Source organism: Apostichopus japonicus, chromosome 16, assembly GCF_037975245.1.
Source record: "Apostichopus japonicus isolate 1M-3 chromosome 16, ASM3797524v1, whole genome shotgun sequence".
Classification (NCBI taxonomy): Eukaryota; Metazoa; Echinodermata; class Holothuroidea; order Aspidochirotida; family Stichopodidae; genus Apostichopus; species Apostichopus japonicus.
In genome coordinates, this window is record NC_092576.1 from 27,532,872 (window position 1) to 27,554,038 (window position 21,167).

The 21,167-nt window shown below is 34.1% G+C and overlaps 2 protein-coding genes across 6 annotated transcripts in view; one reads left to right on the forward strand and one right to left on the reverse strand.

The window, feature by feature from the left end:
* The first annotated feature begins 1,334 nt into the window (after positions 1-1,334).
* On the forward strand, positions 1,335-6,518 carry LOC139983683 (uncharacterized). Its single transcript, XM_071997414.1, has 4 exons — positions 1,335-1,831; positions 2,864-3,450; positions 5,519-5,656; positions 6,384-6,518. The coding sequence occupies exons 1-4, from the start codon at positions 1,811-1,813 to the stop codon at positions 6,445-6,447; spliced, it is 810 nt and encodes a 269-aa protein (XP_071853515.1). The 5' UTR covers positions 1,335-1,810; the 3' UTR covers positions 6,448-6,518.
* Positions 6,519-8,247: 1,729 nt separating this feature from the next.
* LOC139983682 (plexin-A4-like) overlaps positions 8,248-21,167 on the reverse strand; it is a 32,738-nt gene continuing 19,818 nt past the window's right edge. For 2 of the 5 annotated variants that reach the window (XM_071997413.1, XM_071997407.1), the window contains 19 exons: positions 20,674-20,739; positions 19,988-20,056; positions 19,609-19,672; positions 19,316-19,462; positions 18,650-18,806; positions 17,608-17,708; positions 16,208-16,286; positions 15,792-15,875; positions 14,856-14,930; positions 14,107-14,181; positions 13,344-13,418; positions 13,132-13,206; positions 12,876-12,937; positions 12,254-12,355; positions 10,951-11,108; positions 10,329-10,473; positions 9,467-9,607; positions 8,712-8,786; positions 8,248-8,385 (listed from right to left, as the gene is read on the reverse strand). In XM_071997413.1, coding sequence (XP_071853514.1) covers positions 8,257-8,385; positions 8,712-8,786; positions 9,467-9,607; positions 10,329-10,473; positions 10,951-11,108; positions 12,254-12,355; positions 12,876-12,937; positions 13,132-13,206; positions 13,344-13,418; positions 14,107-14,181; positions 14,856-14,930; positions 15,792-15,875; positions 16,208-16,286; positions 17,608-17,708; positions 18,650-18,806; positions 19,316-19,462; positions 19,609-19,672; positions 19,988-20,056; positions 20,674-20,739 — 1,879 coding nt within the window. In that variant the 3' untranslated portion in view covers positions 8,248-8,256. The remainder of the gene's footprint in view (positions 8,386-8,711; positions 8,787-9,466; positions 9,608-10,328; positions 10,474-10,950; positions 11,109-12,253; positions 12,356-12,875; positions 12,938-13,131; positions 13,207-13,343; positions 13,419-14,106; positions 14,182-14,855; positions 14,931-15,791; positions 15,876-16,207; positions 16,287-17,607; positions 17,709-18,649; positions 18,807-19,315; positions 19,463-19,608; positions 19,673-19,987; positions 20,057-20,673; positions 20,740-21,167) is intronic. The other 3 variants (XM_071997408.1, XM_071997412.1, XM_071997409.1) reach the window with 3 other exon arrangements.

Below are 21,167 nucleotides of genomic sequence, written 5' to 3' on the forward strand. Positions count from 1 at the left end.
TCTCCCTCCTCACGCTTCATCGATGAACCTCATTGCTAAGTTGTGAATATTTTCATTTCTAATACAAAAATTAGTTTCTAAATTTGTCTTACATTATAACCATTATTCAAGAATGATGTTGATCGATCTCGAGACAGACTTTAACGGCAACCTGGTATATTATTTACAACTGTACACTGTTATTGACTGGGAATTAATCCCCCTGAGCCACCCCCCCCCCCCGAGGCTCCAGCACTTTTAGATAACGCTAGTTTACAAAAAAAAAAGGCATTTCATGTTATTTGCTGGTTATCTTACAAATTATATTTTCTTTAGTTTGCTAACTATTTGAATTTTCCCTCTTTTCTTACGTGTACTTTGTAAATAAGTTGCTTAACCTTTCTTTTCTTCCTACATTAGGCTTTTGTTATTCCCCTTACTTAGTTGACAAGGATTTGTAAGACATCATGACCAAAAATACCAATAATGGTAACTTGATATATAAATACAACTGTACACTGTCGTTGACTGGGAATTGATGCACCTGAGCCCCCCCCCCCACCTTCCCGCGGCTCCAGCACTTTTAGTTAACGTTAGTTTAAAAGAATACATTTCATGTTATTTGTTGGTTATCTTACTTAGTATATTTTCTTCAGTTAGCTACTAATTAGAATTTCCCGTCTCATTGTAGCAATATATTTATAGAACCGTGTTAATAAGAAGTCAATTAAGAAATATAATAATAATACTGATTTTGGTTTGTATGGAACTCTCTGAACTCTCACAAGTAAATCAACAGCTGATCATTTCGGTGTATGAAAATACGTTCCCAACCCCCCTGCAGGGGACAGAGACAGGAGACACATAAATTGAAAGAATTGTTTTAGTTCCTTCTACATTGAGGGACCTCTGGAATACTCATTACATGCCTATTATAACAGAACAAGGGTGTGGGGGGGGGGGCGGCTCATCGTCCTCTTCACTCGAAACCGCACCTATTATATCAGAGGGCACTCTAGTTTACTTGTTAGAGTAAGAAAGAATTATATTAGCAACAACAAGAAGCCAGGATACTTGCTATATTAAAACATCAAAGAAAAGAAGAAAAATTTTCTGTATCACTTGATAAATACTAGGCTGAACTTGGGTGGTTTCTTTATCCCCCACACCCCACACCCCGCCTGACGCCACATCTTTTCTTCCACCCGGGGGCACTAAAGGAAACTAGTTATATTATAATAATAACAAGGATTATCTGTATCACTTTGATACGTACGTGGTTGTCCAGGGGCCTTCCATGATACTTGTTATAGGCCATTTGTAACATTAAAGTGTAGGGTACTGATATTATTGTAAAATCAATAAACATGGTTGTTAGCTCTGAATTGGGAGTGTTCCGAACGAACCCTTTCCCTCCGTCCCTCTCTACCCCATCCTTCTATCCGGGACCGTCCAGGATACCATATTAATGGAAAAGGAGGAGTCGGATGGCCTCTTTACCTTACAATTGACATTTGAGCGAGAACAGCTGTGAACATCAATTAGATAAGGTAATACAAGGAAGTGAAAGCTATATTCAGTCAAGATGTTGAATCAATGCAACTCCGTAGTACTTTGTGGTATCTCCGCTTCTAGTGAGGTTAGGGGATGTCCCTTACTATCTATTTTTAGGCTACTAGAGTGTATAAAATGTGATGGATTTATTTGGGGGACGAGCAGAATCACTTGAGAGTAATTTGATGAAATATCAGAAGATAAAAATACCAAAGCAGAGAGAAGCACGGATCATCCAGATTTGAGACCATTGTATGAAAAAGTATATGCAATCAACATGAACATTATCCAGTATATGGTAAGTCATATTATTTATATATAATTATTATATAATATGGTATGGTAATACTGGTGAATTAGGTCTATACTATTTGATACAAAATAAAGTACAGTTATTTATATTTCATAACAGTTTGACTGTAATCAAGTTTGGTTTAAGACAATCCCCAAAATCCGATTTCATTTCTTTCTATGTGAGTCATTGCTACTTTCTGTAGTTGGACGAAAACACAATGGAACGAAATTATAAAAGTACACAACACTTACATTAGCTTCATTTCATTTATAAAACCAAAACATTTAAGATGGTATTTACTGCGTCATGAATTTCAATCTTATCTTGAAAAGTCTTCGAAATTTTTTGGTTAAATGGATTAGGCAGGTGAAGCATTTGTTTGACAATGATAATCGTCCATTGTCAATACTGCGTTGCAAAGAGACTGTTACATCTGTTTTGGGATTGCCCTATTAAACCGAACTTCATTTTAGATGTGGAGCAAGCTAGGTTCGGCAGTCAGTTTATATTTTCGAAGACTGAAATATGCTTGAAGTATCAATTTTCTGTGAATCATCCATATCATTTCTTAATTTTTCATCTCAAGTACTTCATCTTCAGTAAAAAAATTACAAACACGGAAATTAGATGCAGAGATTTTTCCTATCAGTTAAAATTTGCTATTTAAACTTAAGAAAGAACTCAAGCAAAGAGGCAAAGCTTTTTATTTCTCACGAGCAGTAAAAAGACTCATTTAGTATTGCACTATATTGTTCCGTAAATTACGATGAATGATTGTTTTATTTTGAATATATGTACTTGTAAATGATTAAATCATTACTTGTAAAATATCTTTGACCTTATTGTATTCAAATATGTACGAATTGGCCCAACAATGTTACCAATAAAGTTACCAAGCGTGGTTATCCCACCACCCTAAAAAAAAAACACGTATAAACATTAGCAATGGTAAAAAAAACACGCATATAGTTTCTGTTCACTTCAAGCAAAACCAAATGAAACCAATTTCATTCAGACAACATGTTACCTTTCCAGCAAATATTGGCAGCCGTATTCGTGGTGATGATCTCTATGACGTCTGCGTTTGTCGTGAAACAGACAAAGGAAACAACAAGGACGACCACAGGATCAATACCATCCAACCATGTAATGGCTGAAAGTGTTTCTACGTCCACTGAACTTAAGTACGACAATATCGAGGGAAAGTCCCCATTTTCATCAATTTCCGGGGCATATCAAGAAGGATATGATAGAAAACTGGTAGACCAGTTGCTACTAGCGAACAGTGTACCTGGTAAGCAGGGTGAAATGTTCAACGAAGACAATCAAAAGGTGTTACATGAAGGCCTGGAACTCGTCGATAAAGCCACCAGTGTTCTGGAAGAGTATCGTGATATGAAGAAAAGGTCTACAACATGCCAGAATCCAACAGATCGGGATCTTGAGAAACAGCTATTGATAGCTAAAATATTTGAGACAATGGACGTTGCAGGGACATGGGAAGGTTCAAAATACGATGTTAATGCAGATAATTACGTACCAACGAATCCAACAACTAATATGGCCTTAAATAGAAGAACAGCCTGTCCATGGATGTATGACTCAGATGAAAATGAAGACAGGTAAGACTGACAAACTGCTCGTCCCATTTTCGCATTGTGTCTTTTCTTTACAATCGCTTCTAGGCGAGTTGGTAGAAGTTGGAATACAACAAAATCAGATGAAAGCATCCAACTTATTGATTGTAACATCCTGTAGATATTTGGTAGCTGTCTACTATACGTAATACGTTGCAAGATGATAATATACAGCAGTAAAACATACATCACAGTCCGGTTACTGTGACGCTATCAAGGTTTATTCGATTTGAAATTTAAATAAATATCTTTCCTTTTATAATCGTGCTGTATTCAAACTTGTTCGAAAAATTGGAAACTTTGCTCAATTATAGTGTGGCATTTAGTGAGTTCAGTTTCACAATTATATCCGTCGCTGAATAAAAGATTCAAACACGACAAATTTAACGTAAACACACATTTTAAACCATTTGCCAAATTTTGGTATATCTAACTATTATAGTAAAGTGCCAGATAATATCATGACAAAGTGTATTTTTTATCCTTCCTTGAAACATGCAGTCAATGTAGCTATGGTCCTTCGTAATGAGGATGTTGTCCTCACCTGTAGTAAGTAAAATCCAAGTCGGAACATTCTTTATACAGAATAAACATCTACATGATATCATTTGCCTCAGGAGATCTTGAATATGTTGTCACTATCAAGGCGAATGTATGATACGTCATAAATGACGTCATTAACCTGTTGACATAAATACATTTCAATAGCATTACAGAGAGCAAGCGGTGTCTGATGTATGAAGTATTTATACATATTTTTAAAGTAAATCAATGTAAGTCTGTGTAAAAAAGAACTTCTCTTTATAGAAAATTTCAGAAATTACGCCTTAATTATAGTGCATACCGTTATATCTATAAAACAGATAACTGGAATTATATGTGAACAAAATACTTCAACACCAACATTTCCCATCATTATATAACAAGAAGTATTACAATCAGCATTGCTATTAAACGTAGTTCAAGAAATCCGATTTACAGCAGTACAAGTCACAGATTTGAACTAAATTGTTGAAATAAGACTAAATATTACCGGCATTAGTCATTTAGATCCGGAGTTAAGAAAAGCACAACTTAACCCTTTTTGGAAACCTTTTTTGTTAAAACGGAGGAAATAAAGATTGATTCTAATATTGTAATATCGGAAATAGCAGGTAGAATATCGAAGACACCAGAGGTCTCTCAAACGGGAAGGATATTGATGTCAATAACTTCCTTTTTAGCAATAATTAAACGACCATGGATATGACCTAGTTACGTATGGCGTTTGTGTTAAGACGTATGATATGTTGCCATGTTGATAAAACTGACTGGATTTGCGTTTGTAAGGAGACAGATGCGCAAAATAAGTGATACATTTGGTTGGTTTAGTGAATGTTCATCTCGACAAACACATGAAGTAGAATTGCTTATAAAATTGTAATATTGATTAGGAGATAAAAGAAGCCTTTCGGAAAGGGGATAAGTCTGACAAGCGGTAGTAAATCATGTCAATAAAAAAAAATTGCGCGTGTACATCAATAGCCTACTGTAGACCTATGTAATGTTGAGACAGTTGGTTGCAATAGGGATCGAAAACGCGGAGTCTGTTTCATCGCAACCAATACATATGCGCAGTTACAAGCTATATCCGTTAGCTTGTATCAAAATGTCACGACAGCTATAAAGTAACTTCCTAATGACAGACATGGACTTCTAAAATACTTCGAATTTTGCTCGCGCATGCGTCCGAAAGATATTTTGGTTCGACGTATCTATGAGCACTAAGACGAGATTCCATTCCTTTTTCCTCCCATGGCCATGGTTGTGTGATTATTCACTACACAATAGTTATATCGATTGTATCATTATGAATCATTAGGTCGTTATTAAAGTGGAATGCATGATAAGTTTTTATGATATTACGGTCACGGAGAGTGTCACTGCTAAGTGCACTTTCACCACGCGCTAAAAAAACCTCATTGCTATATTTGATATCCCTAAATCTAACTTGATGACTAATGTGGATAAAATCAGGACTGATATCTTTTTGTGTTCATTTTCTACCTTTCAGGTATCCTAGAATAATAGCATATGCGAAGTGTAAATGTACAAAATGCGTACACCATGAAGTACATAATTGCCGACAACTTACGGTTGATGAAGTGGTACTAATGAAAGACGGAACATGCGATGAGGGGAATTATTTTAAGTAAGTATGACTCTTACGTCCACACAAAATCAGTGGTAATAACAAAATGTATTAAACGGTCATAGGTAATTTGTAAGGAACGCCAGTCAAACACGTTACACATATGAAATACATATTTTATGTTTTATATGAGCGTATTAGAAATAACATCAAATTAAGGCAGCGTAAAATTGTCATCAAGAAATAATAGATTTATTGGGATTACACATATCCTCAGTTCTTACTGTAATCCTACTAGCCCATGCTACCGATCTACCAGCACGATCCACATTTTACTTTGGGTACAAAACTTTACGATATGAAGTAGTTACTTTGTCCTCTGTCTGTATGGGTTGTTACAATCTGACGTATCGGCATGTCACGGTTGTTACTGATGTGTTATATGATAAATAAATATTGTTATGTAAATAATGAAACTTGACTGTCAAGAAGAATACAAAGAAGGATGGAACAACTTTTTTCCTATTTCTCTTTCTTGTTCATCGCATTGAGATCATCCTAAAATTGATGAGCTATATATGAACTGTATTATTATTATCATTTATTATTAACATTTAATGTAATTGCAATATGGTATCAACTCTTCAAGCGGTTGTTTTACAAACACTACATATACATACTAACATTACTGAATCAGTGAGTTACATGCATAATTCTGTAACTCATGTTTGTTTCTTATAATTATACATATTATATCATTGACCCTTTCTTCACGTTACTTTTCCAGGTACACAGCGGCTCAAATCAAGATCCCCGTCGCATGTGCCTGTTCCAGAACATCGTTTAGCTAATTGGTTTCTTGCAAATCATTTTTCTAACAATTTTTAAGAACTGAAATCGTCTTAATTTACTGTTCAGGTATTGTTATTTCAAAAAGCAATATCCTTGTAAAGCCTATGTTAATGTCTCTCAACGTTGGGTTTCTGATACCTCTATAGGGTTTTGTGAAAGGTTTTTGAGGTTCTATGGAAGAGTGGGTTTATTTTATTTAGGAGGTAAGATGGGGGTGACTATACGTATGGAAAATTGGACTCCGTAAAGTCGAAAGGGTCAGTCCACATTTATTGACTTGTTTGCTCTGTCAGAACAGTCCTTGGAATCGAACAAGGCTTAGGATCTATATGGCATTTATGTTGTCATATTTAAATTTAATTGATGTTACAAATTATATATCTCGTGAAGGGATAGCAACAGTTTCATATATTCTATGATTAATATTAAGGTGAGTATGCAGTATCTGCAACACTATTCAATGTATTCCTTCTAGTTGAAAACACTTATGTTTCTTAGCTCTGCCTTTCATTTTTGGTCATCTTAGCAAATCAATGTGGATTGTAAATAATATACTTTTTATAACATTATTAATTAATTGAAAATACGCATAAATTCCATGCATCAAGTTTCACGAATCAAGGATATGTTTTATTTATTAACAATGACACGCGACAAACACTTCACTGTTTTCATATAAGCATGTGTAACTGGATTTTAAAATGTATTGTTAAATTAACCCTAAATTAATACTTAAACTGTTAATATTTTTTGGATCAAACATAGTCGATTGTTATTGTAACCAAATACCATGTTCTGCAGCAATGAAGTATTTGAAATGATTAATCAGGTATTGTAATATTCAAAGAAATTCCAATTATATGCATGCTCGTTTTTATTATGATTAGTAGGCGGTACCTGAAACAGCAATTAATTTTAAGAAATAACATCGACTTTTTAATCCAAAAGAAAAACGATAAAAAGTAGATAGGCTTTAAATTGATAGCCCCACATTCAAGATAGTTTATCAGACTAGTACATATCTTTTGCATTTTATATTATACGATACCAGCTAATATATAAACATTTCTTATACAAATTATAAATTTTCATCTCTTATTAATATGGTACAAATTCTTTATATTTCTTACGTAAGATATTTGTTACAAACTAATCTTTGCTTTTATATGTTATTTATCACACAAAATACATACAATATAGTCTTTCATTTAATTGCGGTGTTTCAATTTCTACTTTATTACATTTAACATATAATTACTATATTTTGATGAAAAATATGTTGTGTAGCTTGTAAACATTACTCCGTGATTGTTGTCAGAGTTCTCGTCCAATCGTCCCTCTTCTGTGAAAGGAATAGGACAACTTCACGCACACGCGCGTGGATGCAGGGTGTATGAGGGTAAAAAAGTTTGCTCTCAGAGTGCAACCCCACACTCCCCTATATAGATGTTGGCCCAGAGCCTCACTCCTCCGTTTTAAGATCGTAGATTTCCGCTATATGACCTATTCAGCTGACCACAAGATATAGCATTTGTAATGAAAACTCTAAATAGGGCAGATTAATCCACAAATAATAAACATAACATTGTCGAAATTTCTACAGTTTGAAACAGCATTCCCGAGAACTAGTTCCCGAAAGGAGGCGATTGTACCCCGTACTGCAGTTGTCAAGTAGTAGTGTTAAAGTATGTTGAAAGTAGTTCTTTTGAGATTCAGCTTTAGGTTTCACTAATAAGTTGGTTAGCATCATGTTTGATCTCTAGAGTAAGGCAAAATATATCACCAACAGAATGCTTTTTTTAAAATCGTTAGAAAGTTGGTGTCACATTAGTTTCTGGAACTGCTTCCTCCTTCCAGAGTAATCTCTTAATAGATTCGAGGTGTTCGATGAAGTTGTTGTCTGAGCATTGTTTGTTCCCTCTAAAAGATTCAATAATCTGAGGGACAAGGACCGTATATATTTGTATGCGGATAATAATACCAAAACCATTCACCAGTTATCAGAGATAACGAGATTTCAGTATAAAATTAGCATAAACTTTATATTGATACAGAAAATTTATACTCATATATATAAATATCATACTAATAAACATATATATATATATAGGCTATATATATAGGCCATATACATATATATATATATATATTTTATTATTTATTAGTATAAAGAATATACTAATATAACATATGGATATATTATATGTATAAGCATAAACTGTATTATTTCAAAGGTGATTGGAGGACACGAACATCCGCTTACCTCAGTTTCGTATCGACAAATCAAGCTATATAAGTTGTATCTTGTTAAATCCAGATCCAATGTATTTTCAAAGGTCTGTATTGGGGAGAAAAGTATGCACATATGCAAATTAAGTGTGTAGATATTTGCTATTGTACAATCTAAATAAAGTTATAATCAAAGAAAGCCTGTGTGATTGTTTACTGGTCGTGTTGCTATTTTCGCCGTTGTGTTTTGGTCAGGCTAAGCACGTGGCGTTGTACGCACTACTATAGCTTTTTCATTGCTAATGGAAAGAGTTTTTCGCTGTTTTTTAGTTAACTTAATGTGCTTCATACATATCCCGCCTAAGCCGAACGGATGATATCGCAACGAGGGTTATGCTTAAAAAGTATCGACGGAAAGTCCATCGTCATAGACGGTTTGGCCCTGTATCCCGATTGATGGGAATCACGTCACTTTAAAATAAAGTAGACATTTGTCGAAAGAATTAAAGGCACGTGGTTTAATCGATATTTAACTGTAATTTGCACAGTAATTATACTTAGTGAAAATCTACAGAACACGAAGAATAGAGGAATGCAGGTGTTAGTGCTATGTACAATGTTAATATATCAATACATATATACCAAAGGACTCAAGCAGTGATTATCTCCTTAATGCAAAACTTTACTTTACAGTTATTGCATAATAATATGTAGTAAATTGTCCTATTTCCCTCTCCCCGTCCACCCCATAAAACTATTACGTCTAAGTTTATTGTACGTTATGAATACCTCTTTCACCTCACTGTTGACAGACAGTATGTCCTCGTTATTGAGACTTTCCATATCCTGAACTAGGCTGTAATATTTATCAAGTTTCGTGGAGTATTCAGGTAACAGATGTGCGTATAAATTTCTGCTGTAGGATGCATCCTTGAAATAAAAGAAAAACAAAGTAAATTATGCTTTCATTCATGTAATCTTTTACGGCATATCTCTCTCTCTCTGTCTGTCTGTCTATCTATATATATATATATATCATTAGTTTCATGCGACCGCAATTGAAAATCCATTGTGCGATGTTTCTATAATTTCCAACTTCTCTATGTTAGTAACTCTGTTTATGTATGATTTCACAATTCATAGCATTGATATTGATGCTACATTTTACTTTCATTTAATGTATACAAGATATGAATGTATAGTAGACACGAAAATACAATAGGAAGCAGAATTACAGAATAAGACACAAAGTAAATGTTTATATCTAGACAGAGGTGAGATTCCTTCAATGTCTTCATTATGTTATATTTATGCTATTTTATTCTAGATTTAATTTATTCATTCATTTGATTTTGTTTTTATTACATTTAGAGTACAAAGAGTTGGTATGAAGAGTACACAGTATAGGCAATATGAAAGGTAGTTTACTAATAACACTTGAGAGCTTAAAAAGTAAAATACTCCCCGAATGAAAAACACAAAAGAAAATGAAGCAAAGAAACTATACTTAAATAATCAACGCTTAAACAACATCCCACCGTACCACCTCCACCAATTTGTGAACATCATGCTGATTTTGTTTTGGCCCTTAGATAGTATAACCGACAAGTGCTGATGAATAGTATTCGACCAAACTAGCCATAAAACTCACATCTGGTATTTCGTCTCTTCTGAGGCAAACATCGTGAAGAATTTGGACAAGAGTCTGAAGACAGGCCTTGACATAGTAACAATCCTGGATATCATACATTAAGGCAGGGTTATTCAGGATAAATGTCCACAAACCCCTTGGCAACCTTCTCGGGAAGGAGATGGTAATAATTAAAAAAAAAGCAAATATAACCTAAAACAATATCATTAATGTTACATGTTAGAACTATTATCTACAATACAGGATGTTATCATTAATACATCAAACAATGAAAGACTTTTAATTATTTTGAATAAGCTGACATTATACCCATGCATTACTTTAAGTTTGAATACAATGGAGAAGACGTTGTTTAACATTGACGGATCTGTATTTTATTTATACACTAGCTCAATGTATATCTTAAAAGATAATTGTCGCTGAGTCAAGTTCAGCATTTGACACGCTGATGATTCAGATTCAGATTCTCTTTATTGCATCCCAAGCTGGGCAATTGATTGCTCACAATATAAAACATACGTACAGTACATAAAATACACAAATATACAAAATATAACAGACTGATCAAAATATGAAGGAATGTAGCTTAACAAAAATACAACTCGGTAAATGCGTAACTTACAGATAGTCTTTCCATTTTTGTGCCAAATTGTGTGTTTCCAAATTATTGGCTTCGCAGTCGAATAAATCAAAGATTTGCTTGATTGCATATGGTACGTCTTCGGGGTTGGTTGTCATAAATATATTCAACATTTTATCCACGTATTCTTGAATGGCGATCTGTAATAACAAATTCGTTATCTCTTGCGATAGTTTACTCGCAAAATATACTAGTTAATTAATGTCTTCATGTCCCTCCTTATTAATTTTATCATGAAAAATCTGAGATGTTGCGGTGGGTTACATAGTTGCAAAGGTCCCGAGGTAAGTGCTTTCGCGTGCACCGCCCAGCGGAACTAAACGTCACTGCCACAAACGGGTACCGCGTAAAGGTTACATCCTCCGCAGTAAACAAACAAAATTAACAAAATCTCCAGTGGTTGGCTGTGTAAAGTTGACCGTTTGATAGGCGCGGATGTGTTCCTTTACGTTCAAAAAGATAACCTTAGATCGATAAACTTTAATAATTTTTGATTGCATTTGGTTTATCCGTGTATGTGCATTATAATTTAGAGAAAAGTAAAACCGATCGATTTTATGTTTACTTTAACATATGTGAATAAGATATATTCTTCCTTCCATGCAATGTTCAATACAGAACAGTTCTCTGCGATACGATTATGCAATTAATTTTGCAGGATTTTATTTACGATACCTATGTATTCATTATTGAAGGGTTTCAGACAGATCGGTCGAAAGAACCGCGATGGCGGGTTTTGTCTGCAACTGTATTATTTAAAGACGTTGCAAATCTATGTCGAGTTTTCCTTGGAAAAGAAACACTGATGTTCAGGAAAATGTAATTGTTGAATGAATATAAATGGTTCATGAACGGATCTCTTTTAATACGGGTTAATCTGTAATTTATGTCAGCTTATGTTTCTGTTGACGAAAAAGATCAACAAGGCCTTTTATTTGTCAATCCATCGGGATCACGATAATCATTTTCTTGGCAGCGATGGTTAATTTACAGGGTTACGACAGATGACATATGATGACAGCTTCACTGATTGGTTGCTAAGCTAAGCAATATTCTCCAATCTTTCGCCGACCACGGCATCCTTTAACAAAACACTTTGCAATGTTGACTTTTATTTACTTTGTTTACTGTGTACAATACTTGCCTCTGAAATAGTTTTCAGCCGCACCGGTTAACCTTAACAGTTGAAAACATGGATTGGGGATATCCTTGGTTTACCAGGGCAAAAAGTCATATAGTTATATTATGTGTTCGGGATGTAAAGAAAAATTATCGTTGTTATCACCTTTGTTGCTGGAAGATACGAGAGAACACTTTCATCTACCGGTGTTTGATGAGAGTCCTTTTCCAGTTTAGCAGATGCGGTAAGAATATCATCATCTTTTTCCTATAGATAAGGCAGATAAAAATAGAGTCTCGCAAGTTTTGGGCAATATGAATTTTGTTTGACATTTTAGTAGGACCTACCACGACAAGAGAGATTTGATCAAATAAGAATCAAATAAGGATATTTGTTATACTTCGATATAATAATTAACCAACCTCGGTTACGTTCCAGTGTATCGGTACAGAAAATGGGCTCCACCAGATGGAGTCAATAATGATGATCGTTTTGATCAACTTTGTATTTAAGTGATTGCGGTTACGCATCTGAGAACAAGCGTGTGTCATGTGAAAGTATTTATCAGATCATGCCGTTACGATATCATAAAAATAATATACTTTGTTTATTGATCATTATTCTTACAATATAATATATCACATGAACCGCCTTTTCAACTGAACATGCTAACATCAGCATATCCCTTATATACAGTAATAGTAAATCAATTAGTAGAAAATATGAACAAGGACAAATTATAATTTAGAAAAGGTTTTTTTTTCCAGATGTAAAAAAAAAATCTTACAAGATGCCAAAGCCAAAGTTTTGAATTCGTTTGAGCCCATTCGTAGATATCTTCAGTGTCATCTAGTGGGGGTAAGCAAAATAATAAACTACTAATAACTTTATCAGTTACTAAGAAAAGAGAGAGAGTTACTGCTGCAATGGGTCGAACTTTTTAAAAGTATTAATAACAGACGAATTGATATAATAAAACCAATTGCCCGTTATCCTGTGTGCATGTGTCGATAAACGAATTAATAATCAAGATTAAAAGACACCTTTTTCTGAAGGGTGGCGATAGTCAACGACATCATCAACGACATGTCGTGGAATTTTCGCGGTGTTTGGCATGGCTGCAAATGCAAGAAAAGAAAGTGCGGTATATTGACAACTAACATACTTCAAGAGATGGGAAAGTTAACTAAGGTCATTGTGAATCTGTTCTCTTATTTATGGATGTTACGGTTGTGTGAATATTGTGGTAAGTTACCTTTGTCAGGTAGGATGTATCCCTCATCATCCATTAGCTGCTCTGCTCCTGTCACGCTGCTCACAGTTGCTGCACCTGTGTTAGAATGATAAGACGATTGATCAATGTTAAAATAATAAGTTGAAAACCCAGTAATTTGATATAAGAAATGTTTACTTTAACTTACCGAAAAGTAAATCTAATCCTTCATATAACAACTTAAAACTAATTGAATGCACAGTTTTAATACTCCCATAAAGAAAACACGTACAGGTTTTACGCAGAATAAACAAATTCTGTAGTTTCCTCAAAATCTTTGAAATATCACTTTGTCTATGGAATTTACAATTGAGATAATGAAACTATTTGACACTTAATCCGGCCCTGCTTGAATGTATGTTTGCGAAAAAAGTCGGAGATTACAATTTCGTTTGTTAAAGGCCTAGACGGTGGCAAAACAATTCATGTTAATAATTAAATACCGTTTGGAGGTAAATACTGATCAGCCCGACAAAATGAAAATAAAAAATAAATTATAAAGAAAACGTAACCATCATTTTAAGTGTTAATGAGAGACCTGTGATGAACAACTCCTTCAAACATGTAGTAAGTAGAATCGTTCTCTTTTTGGATTAAAAGTAGTGTCAGGAGCTGCTATATTGTAAAATTGTAATGTCATAGTGATGTCATTGTGATGTCAATCTTTCATGGATGTTTATGGATGTTATTTATGGATGTTATTATTTATGGATGTTACGGTTGTGTGAATATTGTGGTAAGTTACCTTTGTCAGGTAGGATGTATCCCTCATCATCCATTAGCTGCTCTGCTCCTGTCACGCTGCTCACAGTTGCTGCACCTGTGTTAGAATGATAAGACGATTGATCAATGTTAAAATAATAAGTTGAAAACCCACTAGTTTGATATAAGAAATGTTTACTTTAACTTACCGAAAAGTAAATCTAATTTTTCATATAACAACTTAAAACTAATTGAATGCACAGTTTTAATACTCCCATAAAGAAAACTCGTACGGGTTGTACGCAGAATAAACAAATTCTGTAGTTTCCTCAAAATCTTTGAAATATCACTTTGTCTATGGAATTTACAATTGAGATAATGAAACTATTTGACACTCAATCCGGCCCTGCTTGAATGTATGTTTGCGAAAAAGTCGGAGATTACAATTTCGTTTGTTAAAGGCCTAGACGGTGGCAATACAATTCATGTTAATAATTAAATACCGTTTGGAGGTAAATACTGATCAGCCCGACAAAATGAAACTAAAAAATAAATTATAAAGAAAACGTAACCATCATTTTAAGTGTTAATGAGAGACCTGTGATGAACAACTCCTTCAAACATGTAGTAAGTAGAATCGTTCTCTTTTTGGATTAAAAGTAGTGTCAGGAGCTGCTATATTGTAAAATTGTGATGTCATAGTGATGTCATTGTGATGTCAATCTTTCATGGATGTTTATGGATGTTATTATTTATGGATGTTACGGTTGTGTGAATATTGTGGTCAGTTACCTCTGTCAGGTAGGATGTATCCCTCATCATCCATTAGCTGCTCTGCTCCTGTCACGCTGCTCACAGTTGCTGCACCTGTGTTAGAATGATAAGACGATTGATCAATGTTAAAATAATAAGTTGAAAACCCAGTAGTTTGATATAAGAAATGTTTACTTTAACTTACCGAAAAGTAAATCTAATTTTTCATATAACAACTTAAAACTAATTGAATGCACAGTTTTAATACTCCCATAAAGAAAACTCGTACGGGTTGTACCCAGAATAAACAAATTCTGTAGTTTCCTCAAAATCTTTGAAATATCACTTTGTCTATGGAATTTACAATTGAGATAATGAAACTATTTGACACTCAATCCGGCCCTGCTTGAATGTATGTTTGCGAAAAAAGTCGGAGATTACAATTTCGTTTGTTAAAGGCCTAGACAGTGGCAATACAATTCATGTTAATAATTAAATACCGTTTGGAGGTAAATACTGATCAGCCCGACAAAATGAAACTAAAAAATAAATTATAAAGAAAACGTAACCATCATTTTAAGTGTTAATGAGAGACCTGTGATGAACAACTCCTTCAAACATGTAGTAAGTAGAATCGTTCTCTTTTTGGATTGAAAGTAGTGTCAGGAGCTGCTATATTGTAAAATTGTGATGTCATAGTGCCACAAAGAGAGGAAACCTTCCACGTTCCTTTTCTGTTTTTTCGTTTTGTTTGATATTGATCAATTGGACTCTTTTTTTCCAAATTTGTTTGTAAAGGAACATACAAACTGTAAATGAACTGCGTCGAGATGAAATATAAAATGTTATTATAGCATGTGTTTGTGAAACTTGTTCTCTATCGCAAATGACAATATTGATCTTTGTGTGTCTCCCAATTAAAGTGGAATGCAAATAAAAAAGGGAATAAACTCCTTTATAACAAAACATAATTACCAGTTGGTTTAAGTTGGCGGACGGTTTGGAGGAGACGGGCATATGTATAGTCATAAACCGGTTCACTCGTGTAATTTCCTGAGGCTGTGGGTAAATTGTTATTAAACGAAACTCAGCAGGTCGCCGAATTGTTGGTTAAAGCATGTTATAAACAAGTCGTACTAACAAACTACTGACGGGAGTTTTGTGTTTTCAACTATTTGTAACAACCGTCACCCCTTTGCAGACTCATAACATAAAATTTGTAATTACAACATGAGCTCAATGTTTAAATACGTAATTAGTTGAAGAGAGCCTCGATGTAATGCTATTATGATTTCTCATCATCTGTAATTTTTGGATCCCATTGGAGATTAACTCAAATATCGAAATGGCGTTATCATATTACTAGAACATTTCAAACTGAATCAATCTACCTTTATTTCCTCCGTCAGTTGCTGGTATTATGTTGTTATCTTCTCTCAGTATTAATTCTACGCAATCGCCATCTTTTATCTGAGAGGACCAAAATGCATAATGACACATATCATACCTCAACATATGTTTTTTTTTTGGGGGGGGGGGTTGGGAGGGGGGTAGTAATTACTGGGAGGGAGAGTCACATATCTCAACGGAGTAACCGGTGCTGTGGCCGAGTAGATAAAGGCGGTGGCATTTGATTTGAAGAAATGAAGCTTAGCAATCGGGAGGTGGGGTTTTGTCATCAAAAAGCAATCTACGGTTTCTGAATTGAAAAGAGTCCAAATGAGTTAAAATGTTGAATTTGAAGCCCCCGACGTGTAAATTGTAATCCATAAGCCTTTGCTGGTTTCTCTCACATTTGAGGTCGTTTGAGCGTCGTACAAATAACCGCTGAATATTACTGTTATTATTATTATTTATGAATATAGGTTCCGTATAATCGAATTGTCTAATACAGATGATGACGTTACATATTTCATATTTCCATTGATACATACTTATTTTACAAATGTATTACTCGACTCAAATGTTACCTCATACAATTATAGTCAAAGTGATCATAAATGCAATTTGCTTATACATTGTCTAAAGATAGAGAATTTCGTCTGTAATTAAGTAATGTGCAACTCATTACGATTTTCATTTATATATATATTCATTTTTCTTTGTCGTTTACCTCCATTGCATTAACACACACACACATATATATATATACACATTTATATACATACATGTATATATATACATATATATATATACATATACATATATATATATATATATACTCTCGAAATTCCAAATCATTTGTGATTCCTAAAGCCGGATCTCGAAAGAGATCGTTATATATATATCTCTTTCGAGATCCGGCTTTAGGAATCACAAATGATTTCGAGTTGGTTAGCATCATGTTTGATCTCTAGAGTAAGGCAAAATATGTCACCAAAAACAGAACTAGTATTGTTCGATTCAGGTGACAAACGCCTACAGTGGAATTGCGACCTCCCTTACCGGTTTCGAAACTCTGGACATACAATCAGCGTCCATAGCCTAGTGGTTAGGGTGTTCGCGTACAGAGCGGAAGGCCCGTGGTTCGAATCCCGGTGGAGGCTGAAAGTTTTTTCACTGTTCTTGATTTTCCAACTCATAACGATTTTCATTTATATATATACATATATATATATATATATATATATGTATATATATATATATATATATATATAGTTATAGATATCATTAATGAGCGGAGAACATTTTTTGTACAGCATTCGATGTGTACGAAATGATGCATTTGTATTTTATTTCATGTAACAACGATAATGCTTGTTAGGTTTTAAATTATCAAATTTAACCTTACCTTGTAATCTGACAAGGTACTCAATTTCCTCCATCCATTTTGGAGATTTGTAATGCCTTTATCAGTCAATGATTGCTTCGCAGTTTCTTTTCGATGCCATACTTTGTATAAGAAGAGATTACAAAAAGGTATTTTGTCCATCGTCAAAGCATGGATGTCTCAAGTTGGTGCGTAACTGATTTCACTTACAAGGTTCAAGAATCTAACAATGAAAACAATCTTTTACAGCAAATGAATGCTTCATTCTATCTTATCGTTTTTGTAGCTTGGTAGCGAAATACAATGCTTTCATCATATATGTGGTTAACCATTCAGGATAATATTATAAATAAGTGAAATTGATAGTTTTCAATATTCAAGCAACCGTATAACCATTGACTACAGACAAACTACAGACATGCTTTTGTTTTAATGCAAGCTTTTCAAATGACAGAGTACTACCGGTCTTTTTCACAGGAAAATAATTTCTATTTTGTCTTTCTTTTAATGAAAAAAATAATAAAAGAACCGGAATCCGAATGAACATTAACTTGTAACCTCGCGGAGTTGTACATTTAATTTTAACCAAGTAGTGCTTGGTAAGTATAATCTGACAGCAGTTCGAACGTCGGATCTGCTTTTACTTGTATATAAAAAGGCCAAACTTTGCTTGCAAAAAGCTTCTCTATTACTGTTTTGGCTTAAATAATAGTGAAAGCCCTAGCTACACAGTGTACGCAATGTATTCCGTATTTTATAACAAACTAATGGTTCGATGGTTAAACGCACGCAATCCTTCCTGAGGTTGCTGGTCTAGAATACAGCTTAACAGTTAATAATGTATTTGCTTGTTAGTAATATTTTTACACTTTGTTACCAGTTTTCTGTTGTTTAGTCTTGTACAATACAGTTAAAGGAAATTTCTTAATTTCCATCTGCAATCTCTAATCGAACACATGATGCATAGATGTGTTACGTTCTCGGCAAAACACAAAACAAAAAGTTTATACAAAATGATCTACGTTTTACATATTAAAGGATCATTCTGTAAGTATTCTCTTACCAAGATCAAAATACTCAGGAAGCGGATGTGTGGAGTAGATTTGATTCAGAAAGAAATGATCCAAAATTTTTCCCTTCACTTGAGAGATAGTATCAGTATCAAGAAACGTTAACGTCACCAATCGTTCGTCTTTAACTTTAAAGAGAACTTGGAGAACCTAAAAAATGTCAATATTAACTCTGTTAAAACCTTTTTGTTTCAGTGAAAAAATCGATATAGTTACGATATAATAACTTTTAGGGGATATTTTGACACTAAAAACTGAAAGAGCCGTGCGTGTGTTTTGTGGGAAGTGTAGGTTTGCGGAACGGGCGGGGCGAGTGGGTTGATATGGGATTCTTCGTTCGAGACATTTTAGTTCGCGAACAATGTAATAATGATGCAACTTAATAAAGCATAATATGAAACAAAATGTCATGGAGTACCTATGTATCATACAATAACTTTCTTCCCGTCAGGTGTAGGCTCTTATGGACTTTAAATTAAAACGATTTACTTTTGCTGCAAATTGCTACAACTTTCTGAGCCACACAAGAAAAGTTTCAACCCCGTGCTTTTAAGGATTGCGTTGCTAGTAAGGATGGCTAATGAACAAAAAATGATTTCATCAACTCATTCCACTAGACACAATCGTTCAAAACGTGCTTCAAATTTTATTGAGCTTACCATTTCATTGTATTGAATGTGTGAGAGCAACAGGTTTTGGTCATTTATTGAAAATTGTGATTTGCCGGTAAGAGCGTCGATTGGTCCCATCTCAGTAATACTCTTGATAGCGTAACTTAGCTCGAGGACCGAGCTTCCAACCTTTCCCTGTCAAACGACGTGATCAAAATAGGTAAGGCAGATATGGAAAAAGTTTCTTTTTTAACGTTAGATTTTGGACGATATTTGCGGAATGGCAGCGTGGATGCATGGTTGTATATATGAAGATAACACAAGGAGAAACAAACCCATACCATGTAACCATAGAGGCTGACAAAAATCCAATTTGACAAAAGCATGTCGTGTAAGTTGCCTTCGCTGAAAGATAGACAGAAATAATATTGTAAACATGTGGCATTAGAATATTAACAAAACTATATATTTATGTTACAATCATTTTGTTGTTAATTTTCCTGAATTGACTAAATGTTGTGCTCCTTTTTCTTTACTGAGAGACCTCTTACAATATACCTAATTGTAGTCGTATTACATATTCTGTCTGTTGATACAAATATCGTTACAATTGAATTTCTATTTGCCTCAATGGATCAATGCACCAATAAGTCTTTTGTTTTTAAACGATATGACGGTAATTCAAATATGAGATGAAAAGTTTGACTCCCGTTGAAATACCTTTGAAATAAGCCATTGTATTTTGGTACTCGGGTCCTGCCTGTTTCGTGAATGTGCTGTTTAAAAAATCTTAATGATGTAGTCAATATGAGAAAGAAAGAAAAAAACATTAAATTTATAGCCAACATGGTCACGTTTAACGAGGTATAGAAACGCTCAATTTGTTACATGAAGAAAACATTGTACACATTACACATATATACTAATTGAATAATTCATGTCAATAACATATGCAACCCGTGTGGTAGATCTTTCAAACTCACAAAGAAAGTCCCCTTAACCTATCGAGAACAAAAGCAAAATCAGCGATCCATCGAAATAAATCAAGAGGGCAATTACGATAACATAAATTAATAGCCATTAAATATTATAACTACCAATCACATAGTTTCCTGAATCTTAGGTCGTAGTTCTTGGATATTTATCATATCATACACTCACTGTTAGACTTTGACCTATATTCGGCAATCATCGTTGTCGCTGAGTCGACATGGTCATATTTCATTGGCAGTTCTTTCGATGTCCAAATATAACCGTTCATAGAGTTTGAATACTAATTGAAAATTTTGTCGAGAAGGCTCTAAACTACAATATCTCATCATGATAACTGATGCTTAAATAAAGAACTATTCTCTGTTTCTGACAAAAAAGAAAGGAAGAGGAAAAGAAAGAGAAACATCACTTACTCTGTTAAAGTAGCAAGTTTGTCGTCTAAAACTAGACTCATGGTTATGTGAGATGCAATATTAGCTCTGTAATAAAGGTGGGAAGGTCAAGAAATGGACACAATTATACACATGGAAGGGAAGTGTTTTTCAACTTGATTGATCACTATGCGGAGGTTGTTGCTTGTATAAGCGGTAAAATATCTGAAGGCGTCTGTTTCTGCTTTCAAGAATCATGTATCTATAGGCTAATGCTACCTAAATCCGAAAAATGCTAACAATACAATTGCCGCTTACTACGAGATCATTAATAGTAAAATAAATATATTAACAACTTACAACTTAGATAATATGTACATGATATATATATCTTTTACATACCCACACTACACAAGAAGATAGCAAATTCGTGACTGCCAAGACTTATTTTACATCTATATATAGCTTTCGGTCTGTACTTTAATCCAATCTTCACGTATGAGTTTCCATATTCCTGCATGTTAATAAACTTATAG